This window comes from Stegostoma tigrinum, chromosome 15 (assembly GCF_030684315.1).
Source record: "Stegostoma tigrinum isolate sSteTig4 chromosome 15, sSteTig4.hap1, whole genome shotgun sequence".
Lineage (NCBI taxonomy): Eukaryota > Metazoa > Chordata > Chondrichthyes > Orectolobiformes > Stegostomatidae > Stegostoma > Stegostoma tigrinum.
This window is the reverse complement of record NC_081368.1, coordinates 27,183,954-27,209,016: the sequence shown is the minus strand read 5'-3', so window position 1 is coordinate 27,209,016 and position 25,063 is coordinate 27,183,954. Positions and strand designations below refer to the sequence as shown.

Below are 25,063 nucleotides of genomic sequence, written 5' to 3'. Positions count from 1 at the left end.
ATGCTCACTGCTAACAATATATTTCAGGCAGAAACTTCATAGCAGGCAAGGACGATGTTCATCATGTCCATGCAAGTGGTTTCCACACTAATTTCGACACTCCCTCTGCCGCTATCAGTAAATATACAAAGTCCTGCTGTCCGCAACACACATAGCAGCATTTTTCCAGTCTTACCCTCTCAACCTAACATTCAGTCAATAATGAGAGTTTTTCATTGGTGGCCGATTCCAACCTCTGTCTGAATCTGGGAGAGATCCCTTACTAAAGAACTATGACACAGAGTCAGTAGCAACTGCACATCTGAGATTCTAATCATAGAATATCCTTAAAGCAGCAGACAGAACTTCTGAAATCCAAAGAACATGCAGTTGCTCCAATATTCTGAATGTCCCCTGACAATACAGAGGGGGCAAATCGAAACAGGGGTTACTGACTGTTATGATACATTTACATCCACTCTGCTATTACTAATGATTCATCGTATTGCAGATGCAGAAGATCTGTACAAACGACCGCTAGGTATGGAAGACCTGATTTGTTACAGTTTCCAAGTAGCCAAAGGCATGGAATTTTTGGCTTCAAGGAAGGTAAGTTGATTCCCAATTCTTGCAAATGACAGATTTTTACCATCAAGAAGAAAAATTCATTTTCACTCCTACTACTGATGCAAACTTTCATATCCAGCATCAGTCATTGACACTGTGAGAAAAATGGTCTTAATAAGATAGGACTGGTATATAATCATTGGAGTTCAGCACTCTGTGCTTAAGACTACAGGTAGACAATGGCCTTAAGGTATTAACATGAGACTATTAATCCAGTGACCCATGTAATGTTCTGAAGGCTAAGGTTTAAATCTCACTGTGGTAGAATTTGAATTCAATATTTTTTAAATCTGGGGTTAAGAGTCTAATGATATCCAGGAAACCATTCACAATTGTTGGAAAGACCCGTCTGGCTCAGATTGTTAGAGAAACCCATTCCTATTTGTTTTGGCCTACACATGACTCCAAACTCACAGCGTTTTAGACGACACAACTGCCCTCTGAGCAAAAAAGGGACGGGCAGTAAATACTGACCTGATCAGTAACATCCACATGGTCTGAATAAATGATTTAAAAAATCTTCACACTGCATAGGGCCAGCCTTTAACATTAGGGGTAAAATAGAGCACCAAATTGTACTTGCAGGCATAATGTCTGAGTCTCTTCGAGGCATGAGCCAGATTTAAATGCAAACTTGGACACTTTTGGAAATAATTGAAAAAAAATAGCCTGCATCCTTTCAAAAGAAAACCAACAAACACATGACAGAAGAGAAATAAAAAGATACACTGCAAGTCTAAAATGAGGTAAAACAGATTTAAAGGAGACTCATGGAGTATAAACCCTGATTAGATGGGTTGAAAGGCATCTCTGTAATTTCTGCGCTCTATTCTATGTAATACATACCAATGGCAAGCTCCAAGCACCAAGTAATTGCTTCATGCCACCTTAGCTAGAGGGCAGGAAGTCAGATGACTCCCACCATGATCTGGAGCTTTGTACCTGAGGAGGTAAGTGACCCTCAGTAGGATACATCTGGGAGGTAGCATGCCAAAGTTCTCAATCTGAACTGAAGCACCAGTGAAAAGGCACAAAGCAGAGACTAGTATTTCTCAATGGGGAGGGAATGTCATGATGCAAATCAAGCTATGTTACTATTGCAGTCTTATTGGAGGCCAGGTTTGTGTTAGCATTGACAAAGCCCTGGCAACAAGTTCTTTCACCTCCATTTTCAGAGAAGGTAAAAGGTCACATCATAAGTATAAAAAAAATTGTACATTACTGTTTGGTTTTAAAAACCGCAGTCAAAAGAACGTAATAGGCTTGGTTTCTAAGATTCGGAATATTCCATTGCAATTCCAGTGTATCCATCGAGACTTGGCAGCACGGAACATCCTCTTGTCTGAGAGTAATGTTGTGAAGATTTGTGATTTTGGGCTGGCTCGTGACATTTACAAAGACCCAGATTATGTACGGAAAGGAGATGTAAGTGTATAAGAATGGCAGCTTTCAATTATTGATGCTGAAACACTAGCGCCTGATTTTTCTCAGTGGCCCAGTGGCTGACAAAGAATTGTGCATCTTTGCAGGCTCGACTCCCACTCAAGTGGATGGCTCCAGAATCCATATTTGATAAAATCTACACAACTCAGAGTGATGTCTGGTCTTTTGGAGTGTTGTTGTGGGAAATATTTTCCTTAGGTAAGCCTGAAAAAAAAGGAATATTTAACATCAGGAAATAATCAGTTTACATTTAAATGTTGCTTGAGGTTGCATATCAAAACAAAAAAAGTCAATATTAAATAATTTTAAAATTATCCGGCAATCTTTAGAAGAGGTACCCAGTTCTTTTTAAACTTTATGCATCACTGTATTGTAAATAGATCTGTATGCTTTTAGGGGTCAGTTTAGTACATCAGGTATAATAATATAATGGATTCAAATAGTACATTGTAATATTATGTTGGCTTGAAATTGTGTTGGGCAGTATTGACAAAGATTAATGTCTTCAATTTGAATTGCATTGTTCACAATTTCAGCAAATCTGAATTTGCCATTATATGAAACGTGATTTTATCATAAATCTTTGACATTATCGAAATGAGGTTAATCTGAATTGACCATTTCTGCATGGCATCTCACTTGAAAAATTCTCAAAGGTATGAAAATCTACATCAGCTATGTGATTAATTAAAGTAAACAAAAAGAGAACTAGTGGATGATCTCTTCAGGTTTTCCTTTGGTCAGACACTTATAGAAGCCCCAAAGTAGCAGACTCTAAGGCAATTGCCTTGGAAATTAAAAATTCCCTGACATTTGGAAACAATCAAAAGTCTTCAATTAAAAATCAGAATATTGGAAGGATTCCACTACACTTAATTACATAATTACACAGGAAGAGATTGGCTATTAAAACCCAGTCAAACTCCTATGAAACAATCAACTGAGCCCTCCCAAACCCAATGACACACAACTAAATCTCCCTAGACCCTAACCAGACAACACCCTTCTATCCCAGGCCTGACATTTCCCCCTTCCCAGGCCCAGCATCACCTACACCACACGCTGGGACTCCCCTGCCACTTGATCCAGCTCTGCGCCACCACCATCACCACCCACCCCCCCCAAGGGCCTGACATCACCAATCCAACCACCACTAGACCCAAACCCATCTCTTCAATCAGATTTGATACCAAGACCTTCACCGACCTCTACCAGGCACCCGACCCACTTGGAACTACACATAACTGGCACCCTATTAGCCCATTCTGAAGAAGGGCCACCAGACCAGAAATATTAACTCAGTTTTCTCTCTCCACAGATGCTATCAAACCTGCTGAGTTTTTCCAGCAATTTTTGTTTTTGTTCCAATTACCTGCTACCCCATCCACCTTGGCACCCTAACCTCACACTTACCTCGTGTATTTATTCTTTCACAGGAGCTGTCAAACCAGCTGTCTTTGATGCTAGACCATTAAATCCCAAATACATCAACTAAAGGTTGTCAGAAGTAGGTCATAGTTTACATTCCACTGCACCCCTTCCACCTGCATAACATTGGCTACAGGAAACATAGAAGATTTAAGCTCTGGCTCTAAGTTTCTGAAAGAGCCCTGATTAAAATCTCCTCTCATGATTGTGGAGCTCTTTCTTAACTAAAATAAAATGAGTAAGGAGGAAATCTAGGTACGGTTTTGTTTCTTCTGAGAAAATTTGGCATTTAATCTTACCGATGTAGTAGGAAGCTTTCCCAATATCTTTTTGCTATGCTTTTATAACTTTACTTGAAATAGGAAAGATTTTCACTAACCATTGCACTTAGTCAAGGAATGCTGCCTGGCCTGCTGTGTTCATCCAGCTCTACACTTTGTTATCTTCTAATCTTCCTTCCCTGATTGATTGACCATATTAATCCACAATATCCAGGAATTTCATTGCCTGAAAAATTTGCTGTCAAAGCCTTTTGGCTAATAAACTGTCTGTCTTTGTTATTCCCATTCCAACAATCTAAGCATGAACAGAATGTCCCATTCCATTCCATAAAGCCAAGCAACAAAATATGGAAGATCATCCTAACATTTAAACACTTCTTAAACTTGTACACGCAAAGATCTGCAATACAAATATGCACTTCCTAAACCAGCAACCACAGTTCCATTTTAAGAAAGAACAAAGAACAAAGGAAACTACAGCGCAGGAACAGGCCCTTCGACCCTCCAAGCCTGTGCCGATCAAGATCCTCTGTCTAACCTGTCATCTATTTTCTAAGAGTCCGTGTCCATTTGCTCCCTGCCCATCCATGTACCTGTCCAAATATATCTTAAAAGACGCTAACGTGTCTGCATCTACCACCTCCGCTGGCAACGCATTCCAGGCACCCACCACCCTCTGTGTAAAGAACTTTTGTCCAGTTTAAAGTGAACCTCTAGGTATTGCTAACCGCCTGAACATTATGACATACTTAATTGTCAATTATCACTAAGCAACTGAAAAAGAGAAGTGAGTAAAAGATTCTGGATGTGAATTTATATCTGTTTGATATCTGTAGTGCCTTCAACTGGTGTCAGTCAGTCAGTTCAGCTTGGCATGTTCATGGAAACTAGATCTGTTATCTTTCTAATTTATGTAACACAATTCCCGAATGTTGGTGAACATTTACTGAAATCGTCCTAATACCTTTTATCCATGGCTAGCATTAGTGTTGTTTGAGGGTCCTACTGATGTTCAGTTTTTCACCTCCTTCCATATAAAAAGAATCCTCCTGATTCTCTGAAATGCTCCTTTTAGTGAGCCAGCTCAAAGTAAAATAGGTTTATGGCTATAAAGATGTTATACACACTACTGTTCAGTAAAATATTTCTGTTTCTTTAGCTCTGCTGTATGGTAAAATAATTGGCACTGCAGGATGTGCAATATTTTGAATTGATTTAACATTTGGTGCGACTATTATTGGAAAAGAAATGATACTGTTTCTGTGTAATAAGCAGAGAGGGAGAGGCATTGTATGCAATTCTAAAAAATAAATAACATAGTGAGGAATGTACCACAGCTAATTGGCCACCCAGTCAAGTCTTCTTTCCAAATCTAGTTACATGTATATAGAGCTCATAAACATCTTCTCCGTCAGATATCACAATAGAGTGGATTATTTGATTTAGCAGAAGTATTAAATGTATTTTTTACCCTGTGCAATAAAGCAAGAATGAAGTTTTTTTGAGAACTGTCTTCTGAAATCTTTTTACTGATTTCATAGATCCTTATGTACTGTTTCTTGCACAGCTACATGGTGACAAAACTAAGCAAACAGTTATTGTGTTACTGTTTATAATTAGATGAAAATTCATCAGCCACAATTTCCTGAGGTCTACAGCACCTGAAAGTAATTTTGTAGAATAATAAAAATACCAGGCTGGTATGAAAACAGTAGAACAGATTTTTCTCTTATATTTGGTCTTAAGAATTGCACGGAGAGAAAATTCCACAAAGCAGGATTCCACACCTGAAAAGGATAGAAAATTAGACAAGTTTCAATATGAGCATGCAATCCTTCCTACTCAGTTTAATGTGTTACATCCAGCCAACCTTTTACGTCAAGTTCAATAGTAAGATAGCTGTCCAAATAAACGCCGGAATTATGAAATGATAGCTGCACTATCTAATTGCAAACAAAGTTGTTTTTACTCACTCAAATAACAGAGTGGCAATTCCAATATTAACTACGCTGGGATCTCCAGCTTCCATGATGGAAATTCTGTTCTTTTCTCATGAGATAGAATTTAGAGACTGGATTACAAATGTTAGCAAGCTCAGTGGGCAAGTATTTCAAACCTCCCACCCTTTTGCTTATCTAAATGTTCCACAGGCCTTAAAGCACTACGACTGACACTAAATGCTGGAGAACATTGAGCAGCTGGAGAGAGTGTTGCAAATGTCAACTTTAAAATGCAAGTTTTATGTTGCATTCTTGTTCAGAGGAATCTATTACACAAAGTAAATAGCAAGTCAACGACACCCCCAGGGGCTACAGGTCATAGTACAGTGTTGGTTCTTGAGGAAGACCCTTTGTTGTACCCTTGGTATAATACTCTCATTCAGAAAACAACTATTAGCTGCAAAATCCTACTTGTAGCGCACTGTGAGGCGAACTGAACATTTATCATTAGCCTCTGTCATTCTGGTCTGAAAAGAAAATCCTCCCATCAACTCACAGTTAGTCTGTGGTTTTCAGTTTATATTATGAAAGTGGACTTTCACACGTTAAGTCAATTTTGCTTAATAGTATCATTGATCGCAGATCCCGTAATTAATAGTGTTCAATAATATCCACTTCATGAGACTTTCTGATATTAGGGTCACAAAAGACTCCTACTGTATTAGCAATGAGAATGATAGATTTTCAGTCTTGTCTGTAAGTGGTGATAAAGTGAAATGTAAATTTGCAAGAGAAGTGAGACGTCTCCCATTAAATGACAACACCCAAGATGATCAGACAGAATGTAAAGGAGATAATAAATCAGAGTACCATGTGGCAGTATTAGAAAGACCATCAAAACATCACTTCTTGTGTGAAAGAAGGACTGGCAAAGAATATTATGAAATTCTGCCAAGTTTCTCATTGCTGTGATACATTAGTGAGGCTGGATAAATATAAGTAGAGAATGTCTGTGATTGGTTTTCAAAGTCTAGCAGTTAATGTCCTTATCTTGTTGATTTAGGTGACCCAAAGGAAAATCTGCCTCTTTTTAATAATACACAAAGTTGGCCAGTTTTCCAGTTCTGTTAAACTCTGTAATTCTGTAAGATGGTTTGGCTGTAACATATTAAACGACAAATCATGGAAAATTAATGCCAGGAAGAAAAGTGGGAGTATATTTGCTTTTGTAGCTACTTTGCATGTGCTGAATGAATTAAACAGTTACAGTTGTGGCCTGTTTTAGAAACAGGCTAAGAAAATGCTAAACTCCAAGTAAGAAGTATCTTAAACAGTAGTTCTACTATTTCCACATGTTTTCATATTTTATGACATGGAAGTATTTGTTTATCAGACTTTCACTAATTTGTAAAATTTATCATAATCCAAATTCCTACACTATACCTTCAAATTGTTCTGTAAATAGCTAGAATAAAACATAACTGATTATTTATCAGGGAGTGAAGACGACTAAGCTGGATGGAAGTGGTAGGATTGATGTTTGGAGGAAGGGAATATCATGTATATAACATACGCTGTCATCCTGCAGACCTGTGACTGTGATTATTGGAGGTGCAAGCTTTCTTCCTCATGTCTGTAGCCCATAAAACATGTACAGCAACCTCCCTTTGCTAAACCTAGTTACTATAAAGGTTAGATCAGTTATGATCCAGTTGAATGATAGAATAGACTCAAGGAGCTAAGTGGTCTTTGCCTATACTTATCCCTTGATATCACTAGTCATGGGTATCAATCCTTGACATTTCTCCGATCCCTGACATGTAGCTCACCCAGAAATTTCACAATTATTGATCTGTTTATTATTTCATATCATTTAGCTGAAAAATATAGAAAGCCAAACCTCTGCGTTCAGCAATTGAAGTGAAGAATAATGTGTCAGCAGTGCAGAACTCTATGTTTCACAAATGAATTGCTGCAGAAATACATCAGCTCAGTCACTTTCAAATGTGTTAGGGAGGACGGCGACTCCAAAGGGGTTTTCATTCTTTCTTCGGCATATTATTTTGAAATTTAGTGAGTGAAATTTATTCACTGCTCTGTAGGTTTTGTATTTGTTTACCTAGGCAGCTTCCTGCCACCTCATTAAATATTAAAAATAACGAGTTGCATCTTTAATAATATTGGCAGACTGTACTCAATTCCCAGGTCTTTCCCTGGTGGGATTAGAATGATGAGAATGACACCCTTGTAGCCAGTCTTTCATTCAGAGCTGACTTGCATTGAAATTTGCCTTACAAATACAGTTTTTGCAGGTCATGGCGTAACATAACAGGACTTGCTAGTATATCCTGATATGACTGAATGATTTTATTGTCACACACATCTAGAAAGATACAATGAAAAGTGTTGTGTTGCCACCATTCAGCACCATTTCAAGTTACAAAAAGAATAAAAAGAAATTACTTAAATAGAGCTCATCTAGTGTTCAAATTGGGTCTCAAGCGTGGCTTCACTGCTTCAGCAAGGCCTTTGCAAGGTGTTCTGAGCCTCATGCAGTCCCTGCTCCAGGCACAGCAACAAGAACACCGATGCCCCAGGAGACCCCAGCTCTGCTGCTGCCACCACCTCATCCACACTGCCAAGAGTACCCACTCCAGGCACCGCCACCAGCACAGCTGGCACCTTGTTACCATCACCAAGAGTCCAGGCTCCAGGCTGACTGCCACGAGAAAATAGGACATAGAACAGCACAGCACAGTACAGTCCCTTCAGCCTACGATGTTGTACTGACCCATTATCTTACTCTAAGATCAAACTACCCTGCATATTCTACATTTACTATCATCCACGTACCTATCCAAGCGTCGCTTGAATGTCCCTAATGTATCTGACTCCACTACCTCCACCAGCAGCACATTCCACGCACCCACTATTCTAGGAGTGCCTACTCCAGACATCACCACAACCAAGAGCTCAGGCTCCAGGACTAATGCCATCAGGAGCCCCTGCTCCAGGCACTGCCACTGTCACCATGCATCCCAATCCAAGCCACTGCGTTACAGCTGCCGCCCTTTTCCGGCCTCAAAGATGAAGAAAGAAAAGAAAATGTAAAAAGATGGAAAATAGAGAGAGGAAAGGATGCCGCCGGCCTGAAATGGACAGACTCTTCAGCTACTCACAGTTTTAAGTGCTTGACCAAGCTAGGTGGGTTAGATTCAATTCCCAATCTGTCACGTATCAATCTATGTCAGTACAAAACTGGTTGTGTAGGATGTCAAAGGATGTAGACAAAAATTAAGGACAACAATGGGCCTGACTGCATCTTCTAATGTGGTCAAGTGATGTGCTGATGATGATTGTTAAAGTATACATGCTCACAATGACCATTTGGAAAAGGTTTTAAAAAAAACTTGTTGAACCTATGAATGGGAGAAGATTTCTGGTAAAAATAAGTAATTGTTGTCTGTTATGTTCCTCGGCTGTAGGTGCCTCTCCATATCCAGGGGTACAAATAGATGAAGAATTTTGCCACAAGCTAAAAGAAGGTACAAGGATGAAGCCTCCTGAATATTCTACATCAGAAGTGTAAGACTTTTCATCCAATCTCTTCTTTTTTGGAGCAGAACTGTTCCAATTATAATAGTAATTATAAATAATGAAAGTCCATTATTTTGGTAAGCTTTTGAAGCCAGTTTGGCAAAACTGAAGACAAATTTAAACAAAATATGATCTCAGAGAGGTGACATGTGGTGTATAATATAATTGTGGTATGTTGAAATAACCTGTGGCAGAACCCAGATCCACCAAGTTTACACTTCACTGTTGAAAAATTGAGCTTATAATGTTACATTGAAGAGGTGGGTTATTAATCTACCCAGCCCAGCATCTACAGTTTGATGGTATGGCAGAAGTCTTCCCAGTTAACAACCCCATCTCTTCCAACACTCCTAATCACTGAGACCAATACCTGCAGAGAGCTGGATTCCATCTTTAGCCTGAATTCAGAACTGGAGCTGAAAGGCAAAATCCAGTCAAAGTAATATTCATCACATTACGTGAGTCTGATGAAGAATCATCTTGGCTCAAAACATTAGCTTACTCTCTTCCCATGGATGCTGCCTAACCTGCTGTGATTTCCAGTTTTCTTTTGTTTTTAGCTTCATTAAAGTTTTTTTTAAATTTTGGTCACTTCATCTTTCGGCCTGTTTTGTACACTTCTAATAAGACTGCAGTTCTGCTCCCAGATCCACCATTTTCATAAGGTGGGTTTTGGTTCCTCTTTCTCAGCATGGTGGGCAGCGGTCAGCACCTAATTGAGTTTCATGGCTGAAGGATATGTTCTCTCAATCTTTCAGCGGATTAAAAGGTTTGCTGTGATTTTTGCCCTCTGGTGGATGAACTGTGCTTTGCAGTCTTCATGACCAGCAGAACACAGGTCGTAACTTGAATTTTAGGCAACCTCCAACACTCAAGCATTCAAAATAAAAGATAGAAGTGTATCTTTACCAGCTGCAGCATGATGGGAGTCTAGGGATATGGCTTCTAAAGCAAAACTACTAATGCCCCTTTTTACACAAATAAAACTTACAATAAGGGTGGCACAGTGGCTCATGGTGAGCACTGCTGCCTCACAGGATCTGGGTTCAATTCTACCCTCAGGCAACTGTCTATGTGGAGTTTGCACATTCTCCTTGTGTCTGTATGGGCTTCCTCCAGGTGCTCCAGTTTCCTCCCACCGTCCAAAGATGTGCTGACCAGGTGGATTGGCCATGCTATATTGCCTGTAGTGGTCAGAGATGTGTAGATTAGGTGGGTTATTGAGGGATGGGTCTGAGTCAGATGCTCTGAGGGTCAGTGGAGACTTGTTGGGCCAAAGGGCCTGTTTCAACTCTGTAGGGATTCTATATTCTATAAATCAGCTCAGGAAACTTAAACAGCAAACACTATACAAAGCCTAGACTTGCTAGACCTGAATAAATAGGTTTGATATATTGCTAACCAAGTCATTTTATACCCCTGCTATGTTTCTGTTTTAGCTACCAAACAATGTTAAACTGTTGGCATGGAGAGCCAGGAGAAAGGCCTACCTTCAGTGAGCTGGTGGAACAGCTGGGAGATCTTTTGCAAGCCAATGTTCAGCAGGTAGGATAACCAAGTGGGTCAGAGGTCATCAGGGAAGTGGGGAAGGAGGCAAAAGTAAAAATCAACAGTTGCCAAAAGTAGAAATGTCAGAGGGGTTGAACAATCTTTGTTTAATATTCAATCAACGGGGGTTACCATAGAAAAAATATATATGCTCTCTTACTGCTCAATATCAATATGTTTTGTATGGAAAGATTTGTGTGTCTTAGAGGGCCATATCAACAAAATAATTCAGTGAACACTGACCTATTTTGACTGACCCGTTGAAAGCATTGCAACATGCCACAACCTTGTTCCTAATATTTTGGAACAGGTTCAAGCATAGCAACACATGTAATTCACATATCCCTGAACCAACACGGAAGTTACTGATGAAGCAAATGAGTAAATACAATGAGAATGCTTCCTTCAGAGATTATTTTCTCATGGTTGAAACTTCATGCTTAAAGAAAAGCTCACTCCAAATCTATCTCTAGTTAAGATAATCTTGTTGGTTGCCCACAATTAGAAGTCCAACTCCCACATATTCTACTATTGTTATGAACACTATTTGCCTCAAGCTGGTGCACTTGGCAGTAGGTCCAATGTTGTGTTAGTTAGTTCATTTTAAGATGATTCTATTCAGTTGATCTGCTTGGAGTTTAGTCAGCATGACTTTGCAAATAACAAAGCGCATAATTCATGACTGTACCAAGAAGGATTTAAATATTTTGTAAATCTCCAAGCGTGATCCTTTGTTATATGATTGTCATTTTCATGTTAATCTGACCTGCAAATTTAATGGCAGACGCTGTTTAAAAGAAAAAATGAAAATAATGAATAGACCAATAATCCTGATCATATAACAGTTCACTTACTACAAAACTAAATAACTGGTTGCATTGATGACATGTTCAGTAATTCAGATATACAGCATGCAACTGTGTACATAATTAACATTGTGGGAATTCTAATTGATGCATCCTGCAATGGAAATGGTGGGATTCTAATAGAAATGTAAACCTAGATAACATGATTAATCCCTGAATGAACTAATTCTGGAAGTAAATATATTTCTTAAAAGTGATTTATATTTCCAAGCATGATGGGACTTTTAGAAGAAAAAAGTTTATGTTTCACGATTAACCTATCATGAATCTGTCAGTGTCTAATATAATAGCTTGTGAAACATTATCAGGATAGTGAGCGGAAAAACAATTTTACAGAAGCTGACACTTCCAAAAATATTTGTGTTCACCTTCTAACTCCTAAATATGTGATCTAATTTTTTTCCCTAATAAGGCATGGACATCTCTGGCAAGGTTAAACTTTATTGCCTATCTTTAACTGTCTTTGAATTGTATGGTTTTCAAACCATTTCAAAGGTCAGTTAGTATTCAACCAAATTGCTGTCACATGTATGCCAGACATGGTAAGATGGCAAATTTCCTTCCCTAAAGGACATTGTGGGGTTTTATTATATTCAGTAGTGGTTTATTCAACAACTTTATGGGTATAGCTTTTAATTCTGTGTTTATTGAATTTAAATTCTACCAACTGTCATGGTGGGATTTGAAATTGTAGTGGCAGGTCATTAATCTGTCCTAATGGATAACTCAGTTGAGATACATTACTGGTAATTCACCATCTTCCCCAAAAACCTTACCAAACTCATTATTGTCCTCACATTCAACTAATAAAACATAGAATATTCTCCTGCCTGAAAAAAACCATGTTGGTCATTTGCAGAATTGCATATTATTCAGTCAGTTTTCTGTACAATAAAACTCTTCTGTGCACATTGTTCACAGGACTCTTGATCCATAATTGCAGATAGTGATAATATGAGCTATACAATTACATTTAAACTGTTTTGAAATGTTACTTACAAACTATTGCTTTACAAGCAGGACGTGCCCAAATGCTGTAAACCTCATCAGCAATGATTCACAAGGAGTTTTAACGAAAAGCTGAAATGTTATTATACTGCCAAAATTCCTATTTTATAACTGGGTTATCAATATCTGAAACTTTCTTCATTTCCCTTTCTCTGAAAAAAACAAGAATGTTTATCAAAATTCTCTCAAAATTAGCCTGAGCCAACATATAAGAGAAGAGTGTGAGATATTGTTATGTTACTGTTAAAAGAGAATTGTATTTGCAAGCAAATGGCAAGCTTCCCCCTCATAAATTGAAATTTTGTTCATGTTTTAAAGTTATTTGTATAAAATTAGTTTCTCCATTATTTTAGAGGGAGCAGTATTCCAAATGTTTCGAGGGTTTTAGTGCCTGTTTTGAATCGAAAGGGGAATTTCATACGTATGCATTAGCACTTCTGTTACCAAGATCCAACAATGGCATTCAATTCCTTTCAACATATTTCAAATGAACTGCTTTGTTGTTACAGCAGACACCCTCTGTAGTTGATTGAAGTCTTCTTTGGCACATATTCAACAAAAATATGTAAAACTAGAAGCTCAGATTCTCATAAACAATTCCAAGATTAAGAAAAAAACACGACTGGCAATATAAGATCATCATTCGTGTGTCAGTATCACCTGGAAAGTGTTGCTTGCTTGTTGACAAGAATTCACAATCAGATACAATGGCTTGCTTGTAGGCTGCTCTCCGGGTTTTTTGTTATTTTTCACGAGATGTGGGCCTTGCTGGCAAAACCACCATTTTGTAAAGATGATAGTGAGACGGCTTCTTGAACTGCTATCTCTGAATGCCCAACTCTGGAAACACAGAGTGACTGTACAAGCCATGAACAGAGACTAAGAAATACACAGCAAATGTCTGCCAAAGCTTTGGTGAGGCTGAGCAATTTTGGCTTTATTGTGAGTATCATGTTTATGAGCAGCTGGTGCAAAAAGATTTTACAATTCAATTTTTTTGGGAAAAGATGCTCTCTTTAAATTTTAAAGTGAGCTAAAAAGATTTGTTTTTTTTTCAGCCTATCCGAAATTATGAAGGAAGAGTGAAAGTAAAGTGTTATCTATTCTCCATCTAGAAATAGGATCTATCTCTGGAAGATTACTCACCACATGCTCATCCTGCCCTCTCAACTCCAAGTACTTGAGCTTTCTGTTCCCCGAAAAGCAATTAGACCAAACTAGACCTATGCTGTTGTGTGCAAATGTTCAATTTCAATGAATCAGCAACGTAAACTGTTGAGAGAAAATGTTTTGAGCTGGCTGGTGCTAAATTATACACACTTTCTTTCATTCTCTGATTTGCTCTCTGCTTTTTTTATAGGATGGAAAAGATTATATTCCTTTGAATACTATGCTGCCAGCTGATGGTGATTCAAACCTTTCTGCAGATCCCAGCCTCACAGAAGACATAACAAATCCAAAAGTTAATTACAGTTGCACAGGAGTCATCGGGTTGGTTAAATTTTAGACTAATCAAGAGGTGCTCATTAAGTTGTAGCAAAGAAAACAAAGTTATTATTTTCTATTGAGAAAAATTAACCTGATATTTGTACTATTGCTTCATTTTTAGTTCCACATTATCAACCTGCTTGCACTAAGTCATCATTCCTTGTCTCTTTTTGCCGATAGACTCAACAGCAACAATGCAAAGAAGAGGCCAATAAGTGTAAAAACTTTTGACGAGGTTCCTGTAGAAAATAAGACTACTGTGATACATGAGGTAAGTTTTTAATCTGCAGGTGTCAATTTAGAATTGGATGACATCTAAAATTGCTCACTTCATTTCAGGAAGTAAAGCGTTAAATGTGAAATGGTCATTTGACAGATCAAATATCAAAATGCCCCACCACAGTCAATGTGGGACCTCATTCATTGGCTTATCCAAATCCATCCACCTCATTTCTTTTAAACACCATTTAAATCAAACAGACCCTTTAATTTTGCTATGAACGAGTAGCTATTTTCTTGACAGGAATTGATCCAGTTCCCTGCCAAATCTATCATTTGACCCAGAAATAACTGAAAATGGTTTGTGCCACATCATCTATACAAAGGCACCAACCTAGTAATCTGTCACAGATTCTCCAGCATCCTCCCCCTACACCATCCCCTGTTTCTCATTACCAAAAAGTCTTGACTGCTGCACCAGATGAGACAATACACCAACAGGTACAGAATTGTTAATGATTAGTTATCCTAAAAATTAAAACAGTATAATATTAGTCCACATATGTTTGACATATTCATAGCAAATTGCTTTGTCTGTTGTCTTCATGTAGATGTCCTTAAAATCTATTTAAATTAACTAGTTAGCAAGTTCAATAATTTGCAGTGTAATTTAATACAACCTTATTAAACATTCATACACTCTTTTGCACAAGCTAATATATCTGTTTTTATGTCCCATAAATGCATAGGTAAAATACACAAAGTATTATTAAAGAGGTCAGTAAAAGTTATGAAAAAATGGCTTTTACAATTTGGATTATAAAGGGACATTGGTTGGCACGTTAATGCTAATGGAAACTGAAAACAGCTTCCCTGTTTCTTATCTGGGAGTCATTGGGGTAACATCATTTCTCAAATGCTAAGATATTCTGACATGCATTCCCATGGACACATAAAATGTCAGTAGAGGTCAGACCATGTGAAATCTTTCTTTTCCAGAAGGTTATTTTGACAAAATTTTCAGACTGCTGTCCATGTTTGACCAACTGTTAATCAGATAGACAGACAGACAGAGATCTCTAATAAAAGAATACAAGGATGACTACATTTTTTTCTTATTTTTATAGCCCCATGATTATAATAGCAGTTTCTATTTATGAAGAGACCGCTGGGCCCTAGTAAAGGATTTGACAGTAAATGTGTTCATTTTCCCAATGCTGGATTTAACATATTCCATCACACTTGAAATCCTACAGAATAATGCTTCAAGCCTTTCCATTGGCTCCTCTTCAATGTAGAAAATTATACATATTACTGGGTGACATTAGTGAGCCACTATGTCACAGATAGTTATTTCCAAATTTTCTTACAATGCTCTAGGCTCCTGATCTTACCCAGAGCCACCACAGGAAGCACATAAACAAGAGCAAGAAGCTTTCAAAATGAAGAGTGAGGCGATTACCTCTACCCAACCTGTCCAATGTAGTGAAAAAAGCAGAAATCGCTGGAGAAACTCAGAGGTTCTGGAATTGTCACTGAACATGAAATAATAATGCCGTTTCCTCTTCACAGATACTGCCAGATCTATTGAGTTTCTCCAGCAATTTCTGTTTTTATTTTTTTTCAGATTCCTGGTGTTCTTTGTTTTATTTTTAAGTCCAATGAATTCTAGCTTGGGTGGGCAGAGAGGTGGGGGAAATCTCATATGAAATCCCCCAAGTTCAAAATTTAAGCATGTTTAATGCATCCAAATGCAATGGAACATACAGATCTGGTTAGCTTTCTGTGTAGCCAATGGAACTTGAATTCAATTAATAACTCTAGCATACAAAGCAAGTGATGTTGACCATGATGACTATTGTCAGTTGTTGTTAAGACCACAAGAACATGAGAAATAAAAACAGGAGTAGGCTATTTGATTCCCTGAGCCAGTTCTGCCATTCAATAAGATCCCCTTCCCACTCCTTGACCAACATGTCCATCCTGGGCCTCCTGCATTTCCACAATGATGCCACCCAAAAGCTGCAGGAACAGCATCTCATATTTTGTTTGGAACCCTGCAGCCAAGCGTATCAACATGGACTTCACAAGGTTCAAAATCTCCCCTCCCCCAACCCCATCCCAAAACCAGCCCAGCTCATCCCTGCATCCCTAACCATTCCTCCCACCTCAAGCCCCACCCCCATCTCCTACCCACTAACTTCATCCCGCCCCCTTGACCTGTCCATCCTTCCTGGACTGACCTGTCCCCTCCCTAACTCCCTGCTTACATTCACCTTTTCCGGATCCATCCCTGCCTCTTTGGCCTGTCTGTCTCCTCTTCACCTATTTTCTCCATTATCCATTTTCTATTCGCCTCCACCTCTCTCCCTATTTATTTCAGAATCCCCTTCCCCTCCCATTTCTGAAGAAGGATCTCGACCCGAAATGTCAGTTTTTCTGGTCCTCTGATGCTGCTTGGCCTGCTGTGTTCATCCAGCTCTACACCTTGTTATCTCTGCCATTCATAACTACCTTGATCTGGCCTATATATGATACCAGGTCCACAGTAATTTGGTTGACTACTCAATGAAGTGCCTTACTAAAATGCAAGGTATGTGTCAAGTAGTACTGAAGAATTCCATGAACTTTTATCACTGCACCTGGGATTTACATATTTACATTACAAACATAGGCACTTGCTTGTTTGATCCCAAACTGAGCTAGCTTCCCTCAGCCTGTAATGCTGCATATGGATAGAGCTCAGTAAGATGGAGCTTTATACCTTTAGGTCACATGGTGATGAGACCATGAGCAGTCCTCTTAAAGGTAAATCACATAACTAATACAAAACATAACAGTACCTTGAAAGAATTTAAAAAAAGCTTTTTCCACTTATTGTGCAATTAACATATATACATATATTTGGAATCAACTAGCCTCTACATATGCAGGTAAGGGACATCACAAGCTTACTGGATATGTTATCTGTTGATCCTATGAATAAGTAACAGGAAAATATTTTTGGGATTAAAAATACTCCTGTTTGACTTACTGTTGCTAAATTACATCTAAGAGCAGATATAACAAATCTCACTGTTCAACAGTACTTTATTTACTTGCTGCTGAATCTTTTTAGTAAATATAATATGTAGAACTCAAAATACATCAGAATTCATTGAAAAGATAGCCATACAAAACCTTACAAAACAAATACTATCCAAGTGTGTCATAGTTTCGGTAATGGGATAGGAAAAAATCCAACATTAATAACAAATGTGTCATAACATCGGGGAAGTTAAAGTTTAATCAGACAAGACGAGTTGATTTGGCATTGTATCATTTAATAGCTTGAAACAAATTTGATATCTGTTATGCAACTGGAATTCTTTCCAACTCACCAGTATTTGATAAATAATGGAATTATTCTTTGAAATAATTTCTACTGAGATTAAGTCAAGCCAGAAGCATGCAGTTGTTCGTGCTCACCTCATCTGACACATAAAGCAGGTGTAGGGCATTGGAGATGCTGAAGTAGAGTCCTATCCAATATGAGTGCTTCCGTCACCCTTTTTTTTAATACGTGGTACATATTAAGCCATCGAAGACTGACCTTTTATGTGGATCCCATTGGGTTTAATGAAAATCAGCTCATGGGAAATGTTAAAGCACAGAGTTTGGGCTAAGACTTTATGCAGAGTCAGCGGCCCTGCCCACTGGCCAGAAAGTCAGTAGCAAGTACCCCACCACCACCCAGCCGGCCCTGGAGGTCACAACTCAATTTTGACTTGTTCAGGTAATTAGTTGCCTACAGCCATGGCCTCCACCCTCTTAGAGTCATGTTTCCTGCCTCCAGGAACTGCTGAACGAACTCGAGAGGAGCAGGTGAGGGGAGGACCCTCGAGTAGACAGTCAGTGTCACTGACAGGAGAAGGTGAGCTAAGGGGTCCGAGACAGATGGTCAGAATTACTGCGAGGAATGGATAAGGTGAAGACTCACAAAACAGACAGGCGGCATCACCAGAAATAGCAGGGGAGGAACACAAAAGAGGCAGCCAGTGTCACTGAGAGGAGTGGGTAAGGTGTGGAACTCTGTGACAACTTACAGTCAATTACAACAAACCTAAATACTTTGTTTCTAATTGGCTTAAATTTTGGTTCAGTGTATTTTAATTGAAAGTTTAATTGAAGGTAGGGAAGGTGTGTGTTGCACAGCCTGCAGTAGTGGGTGGAGGTATTAGACATTGTGCCAGTCTGGATGACCCTGTCTACAGACGTACCCCTGGCTTGACTGGCTTGAGGGCTGGGTTTCAGAGCTTAATGTCAGCTGGAAGCACAGCAGTGCATCCATGGGGCTGAGTGCTTTAAAAATATCCCATTTCCAGTGGCGGTCACCCCTCAGCATAGGGATGTATAGTCTGAGAGGGAATGGATGACAATCAGTCAAAAGAAGGGAGGCAGACAGGTAGCTAAAAAAGCCCAAGAGTGCACCTCACTGAAAAATAGTTTTTATCGTGTTGGGAAACGATGAGAGTGATGCTCCCTGTGAGGAGTGCAGCCACAGCCCAGCTGCACCATGAGGGAAGAGAAAGAGGGGAAGAGATAAAATGGTAGAAGAGTCGATCTTGAGGAGTACTGATTAACATTTCTGTGGCTGCTGAGATGACCTAAGGATGGTGTGTTGCCTCCTTGAACCAAGTTGAAGATGTCACTGAATGGCTGCAGGGAAAACTGAAGGGGGCAGGATAAACAGATAGAGGTCACGGATTAGTAGAATTTGAATTCAATAAATATCCGGAATTAAGAATCATTAGAATTTGACACAGGCTGACTTTTAATATGATAAGACAAGATCTGGCAAGAGCAGCTACTCTTGGAAAAATCTACATTAGAGCAGTGGGGATCTTTCAAAAACAGAAATGAGAATGCAGGGCAATATGTTCCTGTATGGGTGAAGGGCAGGATCACCACAGCCTCAGAAACTGGATGTCAAGGAATGTTTAGGTTTGGAAAAGGAAAAAAAACGCAAAGCTGATGGTAGATACTGGGGGCTCAAAATAATAGACGTCAAGTGGCATGTAGAAAGTGCAGGAGGTTGCTTGAAAAGAAATTGGGAAAGCAAAATGGGGGCATGAAACAACACTGGCAGGCAAAATAAAGAAAAATCCAAAGGGATTCTACTTGTGCTTTATGGGCAAGAGTATAACCCATGGCTATTAAAGACCAAAATGGCAAAATATATGTATGAAGCTAGAAGATGCAGATGAGGTGTTAACTAAATATTTTTGCATCTGTATTTGTTATGGAGAAGAAAGATGCATGTATAGAAGTCAGCGAAGAGAACTATGATATTCCTAAACATATTACAGTTGAGAGGAAAGAGGCATTCAAGATTTTTAGTGGACTAAAAATTGGATAAAGCCCTACATACAAATGAGATGTACTCCAGGCTGCTGTGGGAGGCAAGGGAAGAGATTGCAGGGGCTGCGTAATTAATGTTTAAACTCTCTCTGGCCATAGTAGAAGGGCCAGAGGACTGGAGGATGGCTAATGTGGAACCTATTATTCAAAAAGGCTAATAAGGAAAAACCAGGAACTCAGCCAATGCCTCTAACAACAGAGGTAAGGAAGTTCTGAAAATATATTTTCGGGACAGAATTACTCACCACTTGGAGAAGCTGGAATTAATCAAGGATAGTCAACATGGCTTTGTTGAGGAGAGATCATATCTGATAGGTGTAACCGAATTTTTTGAGGAGAATACTATATGTGTAGATGAGGATAGTCAGGTTGATGTAGCCCACATGGACTACAAAAGCCTACATGGCTTTTGATAAGGTGTCACATGAGATACTGGCTGAGAAGTTAAGAGCCATGAGATCCAGGTCAATTTGGCAAATTGAATAAAAAAGCTACTTTCTACTAGTAAGCCAATGTTCTAAAGTTTGTTCTGTGCCAGAAAGTCTACATCCAGTGGCATACCGCAGGGCTCAGTGATGGGTCCTTTCCTGTTTGTTGTCTACATTCATGATTTAGACATGAATGCAGGGTGTTTGATCAGAATGTTTGCAGATGGCACGAAAGTTGGTGATGTCGTACACTGTGAGGAGAAAGCCTTAAACTATAGGACAATGCAGACAGGCAGGCCAGATGATCAGAACAGTGGAAAATGGAATTTACTCCAGAGAAGTGTGAAGTGGTGCATTTTGGAAGGACTAACAAGACAACACAGGTTGAATGGTGGGACTAGGAAGTACAATATATCAGAGGGACTTTGGTGTGCATGCCCGTAGGTTCTTTAAGGCAGAATGACAAGTGTAAAAGTCATTAAAATGGCATGAGAACATAGGAATTAGGAGTGGGAAAGGGCAATTTAGCCCCTTGAGCCTGCTCCATCATTTAACATGATCATCACTCATCTTTTCCTGGTCTCAATTCCGCTTCCCTGCCTGCTATCCATAGCCCTTTATCCCGCATTTCATTAGAAACATATGGAAACATATTTATTTCTTTCTTGAATCCGGTGATTGATTCTGACTCTACTGCACTCTGGGACAGTGAGTTCCATAGATTCATAACACTCCGAGAAGTAGTTTCTCCTCAGTTCAGTTTTCCATCTCGTCTCACTCGATATCTATTGCCTCTTGTGTGAGACTGCCCCACAATGGACAACATCAGTTCAACATTCACCTTATCTATTCCCTTTAGTATTCTAAATACCTCAATCAGATTCCCCTTTCATTCCTCTGAACTCCTATAAATATAAGCCCAAGCTATTCATTTGCTTCTCATACAATAGCTGTTTCATTCCCAGAATCAATCTGATGAACCATCTCTGAACTGCCTCCAGTGCCACCACTCTTTCCTCAAATAAGGAGACCAAAACTGGACACAATACTCCAGGTGTGGTCTCACCAGCACCTATTTATAATTGTAACAACACCTCTTTACTCTTACAATCCAAACCTTTTGCAATAAATGCTAGGATTCTATTTGCCTTTCTTATTATATGATGCACTTGCATATCCACTTTCCGCAATACATGCACAAAGACATCAGATCCCTCTACACTGGTGCACTTTGAATCTGCTTCTCATTTTCCTCTGAGACCTACCATTCTAGATCTGTCTTTTATGTAGAACCTTGTCAAATGCCTTCTGGAAGTCTAAATATGACACATCCATCAGATTTCCATTATCCACCTTGCTGGTTACATCCTCAAGGAACTCCAGCAAGTTTGTCAAGCACAATGTGCCCTTCACGAAACCATGAGAACACTGGTGAATTCAGCTTTATTTTTTTCAAATGTTCAATTATCTCCTCCTTTGAGGTAGGGGATACTTGCCCTTATTACTCAGGATATTGAGTACAAGAACGGGGAGTTGATGATGCAGCTACATAAGATGTTAGTAATGTCACAGCTGGAGTAACATGTGTTGTTGTGATCACCATGATACAGGTAGAATATGATTGCTCGAGAGAACAGTTCAAAGGACATTTGACAAGACATTGCTGAAACTGCAGTGTTAAAGCTGTGAAGAGACAGGCTTGCTTTTCTTAGAGCAGGGTAGCCTGCGGGGTCCCTCATTGAAATATAAAAAATATTGAGGGGTGTAGATGGAGGAGATAGACAGAAACTATTCCCCTTAGTACTGGAGTAAATTTCCAACAGTTATATATTTCAGCTAATGGGCAGGAGGTTTGAAGAAGGAATCTTTTCACCCAGAGAGTCATAGGTATCTGTAACTCACTACTTAAAAGAGAGGTGGGTCAGGAAACATCACAACATTCCAGAATTACTTAGATGAATGCTTGAAACTCCACAGCTAACAACACTATGGGCCAAGTGCTAGAAATGGAACTAGAAAAGATAGATTCTTGAAGCCTGGCATGTACATGATGAACTAAAATGTCTCTTTCCATGCAGTAAAATTCTGTGAGCTCTTCAGTCCCAGCAGTACCCCCAAGAGCGGTGGGTATTTCTGGGCCCAGACTCAGTCCCTTGGAGCAGCCAGTTGAAGAAGGACAGGCTGGTATAAAAATTCCAGCAGCGGCAGGATCAAGCCATAAGTAGCCATCAGTTGGTCATTTATACTGCTGCTGGTAAAATGCCAGTTGAGACGGAAAGGCAATGAGTACATTGGCAACGGCAGGCACAAGCAGACCTCACAGCCCCGATATACTTTCCTATGAAATTTTATGAGTACCACCTTTCCCCACTCCCAACTCCACACCAGGGTCATAGACTTCTAGCTTAGGTTACTCATTCAAAATCTGTAAACAGTGAGAATAACACATTTATTTGTCCAAATTAAACCAGCATCATTACTAGCTTAACATTCAATCCACACTGCACAGACCCCTGAAGTAGCACCTGTTTTGTAATTTATAAGAATATTTCACAACCATTAACATTATTCTCAGTCTTTTCTGAACAATATCATGCAAACGCCTTTGTATAAATTTCTTCTCTCCACTGTCTTAATAACGCAACTAATAAGTGGGTTAATATCTCCGATGAGATTATTGAGAAAAAAGTTTGATTCGACCCGAAGTAAAAGTTTTCTTTGAAGTTGGGTAATCCATTAGTTCAGTGAAAATATGATTGCTTGTTTTCACAATTTTATTTTAGCTGGTTGCGAACTGAATGTTAATACAAAGAGTCAGTATATGTTTCACTTCAGTGTTATTTACGTACTAGCAAAACATAAGCAGATTAAGGGAGAAGCGACAGCCTCATGACATTATCGCTGGACTATCAATCCAGAGATCCTGTTAATGTTCTGGGGACCCAGGTTCAAATCCTGCCACAGCAGATGGTAAAAAGTGAATTCAAAAAATAACATCTGGAGTTAAGAGTGTAACGATTACCGTGAATCTATTACCAATTGTGGGGGAAAGTCCCATTTGGTTCACTGATATCCCTTCCTTCAGGGAAGGAACTTACCTGGTCTGGCCCACAAATAAGTCTAGACCCACATCAATGTGGCTGACTCTTAACAGTTAGGGATGGGCAATAAATGCTGGCCTAGGTTACTCATCCCGTGAATGAAGAAGAAAAAAGGGGTGATCAGAACAAAGGAAGGCTGGCATCACTCCTCTCACTGCATGGCCTTGTGTCCATGGATGCCTCTGATTGGTGTACTTTGGTCCACAGGAAGGTGAAACTGACAGTGGGATGGTGCTGCCCCCTGATGAACTGAAGGCCCTGAAGCGTCAAGAAACCAGATCCCGCCCTTTTGGACTAATTACATTAGCGTGAGTACATTAAGTTCCTTAAAGTGAATGGCATGGAACTTTCAGAATGCATCAAGACCTTCCCTATATGAATAACTGAGGTTGTTGGTTTATATTCGGGTTGTATTTGGGAGTTTCAGCATATGTTCTCCCGAAGACAACAGCAGTAAATTATATTTAGATAAGTTCAAAATTCTCTAAAAGTAAAATTAAATTATTGTGAAGTCACTGTTTCATTGCATATTTATACACTGAAATTCTAAATAATAGTCAATTTCTCACTTCCTCCTTAATCTCCTACCTTATCTCTTTCCTGAATAGCCAAGTTCCAAACAATATGCCAGAAAATCCATTATGCACGTAGTTTTGAAGCTTCCAACCATTCAAATCAGAGTCAGATTGTCATTCCACTCCTAACTGTGTTATCTGGGAATCTACCAGCACAGGTTGGAATCAGTGCTGGAGGTCAGTGCACATCCCCACTGTAATAACTGTGATAATGGGAACTGCAGATGCTGGAGAATCCAAGATAATACAATGTGAGGCTGGATGAACCCAGCAGCATCTCAGGAGCACAAAAGCTGATGTTTCGGGCCTAGACCCTTCATCAGAGTAATAATAACTGTGGTATTTTATGGTTCCAAAGCCTTTTTGACAACTTTGAAGAAGTAAGTGTGTAAAGAAAGTATGTGAGGAGGCGGATTGACTGGGGGGTGAATGAGGGGGGTACAGTGGGTGGTTGAACTGGCAGGATGGCAGGTCTTTGAACGAGGTCAAGGATATTGGGTGGTTAGATGAGAGCTAAATAGCTGAAGTGAGACGCTGGCAGATGGGTGGGTAAGGTGGTATATGGGTCAGTGAAGGTTACAGGTGGTAACTAAGTAGGTGAGAGAGTAAGGTGGATCAGATATCTTAGTTTCTGGTCACTGAGTGTGATGGGGTGTTGGGAATGGTTAGGCATTGGAGATAGTCATGGATATGAGGACATCAGGTGATGGGTTAGCTTGGTACTGGGGAGGTTGGCCTTTTATGTGTGGGGTAGAGATCAGGTATCTTGAGGGTCAGTGTGAGTGGTTGTGGTCTGAGTCATACCATAACATAATATCAGAAAATACTGGAAACCACAGCAAGTTAGGTACCAAACGTGCAACTTTTCACAAACTTGAACGTTGATTGTCTTACTCTTCACACAGATGCTACCCAACCTGCTGAACTTTGGCAGCATTTTCTGTCTTTCAGATTTCCAGCATCCACAGTATTCTGCTTTTCATTCATTACACACATATCTGATTGGCACTCTTTCAGCTGATGAAACTATTCTGTCTGCTTCCAACAGTACATCAATGCATCAAATGTATTGATTGGCTGTGGATGTCACATCTGTCTAGAGGTCAAAGCAGATTGCCGAATTTTCCAAATCCCC

The 25,063-nt window shown here is 39.4% G+C and overlaps 1 protein-coding gene across 1 annotated transcript in view; it reads left to right on the top strand.

Annotated features, from left to right (window-relative positions):
• kdrl (kinase insert domain receptor like) overlaps positions 1–25,063 on the top strand; it is a 197,265-nt gene that overhangs the window by 156,779 nt on the left and 15,423 nt on the right. The window contains exons 22-29 of the mRNA XM_048544908.2: positions 491–588; positions 1,909–2,031; positions 2,136–2,247; positions 9,184–9,283; positions 10,735–10,840; positions 14,078–14,208; positions 14,386–14,476; positions 23,561–23,661. Coding sequence (XP_048400865.1) covers positions 491–588; positions 1,909–2,031; positions 2,136–2,247; positions 9,184–9,283; positions 10,735–10,840; positions 14,078–14,208; positions 14,386–14,476; positions 23,561–23,661 — 862 coding nt within the window. The remainder of the gene's footprint in view (positions 1–490; positions 589–1,908; positions 2,032–2,135; positions 2,248–9,183; positions 9,284–10,734; positions 10,841–14,077; positions 14,209–14,385; positions 14,477–23,560; positions 23,662–25,063) is intronic.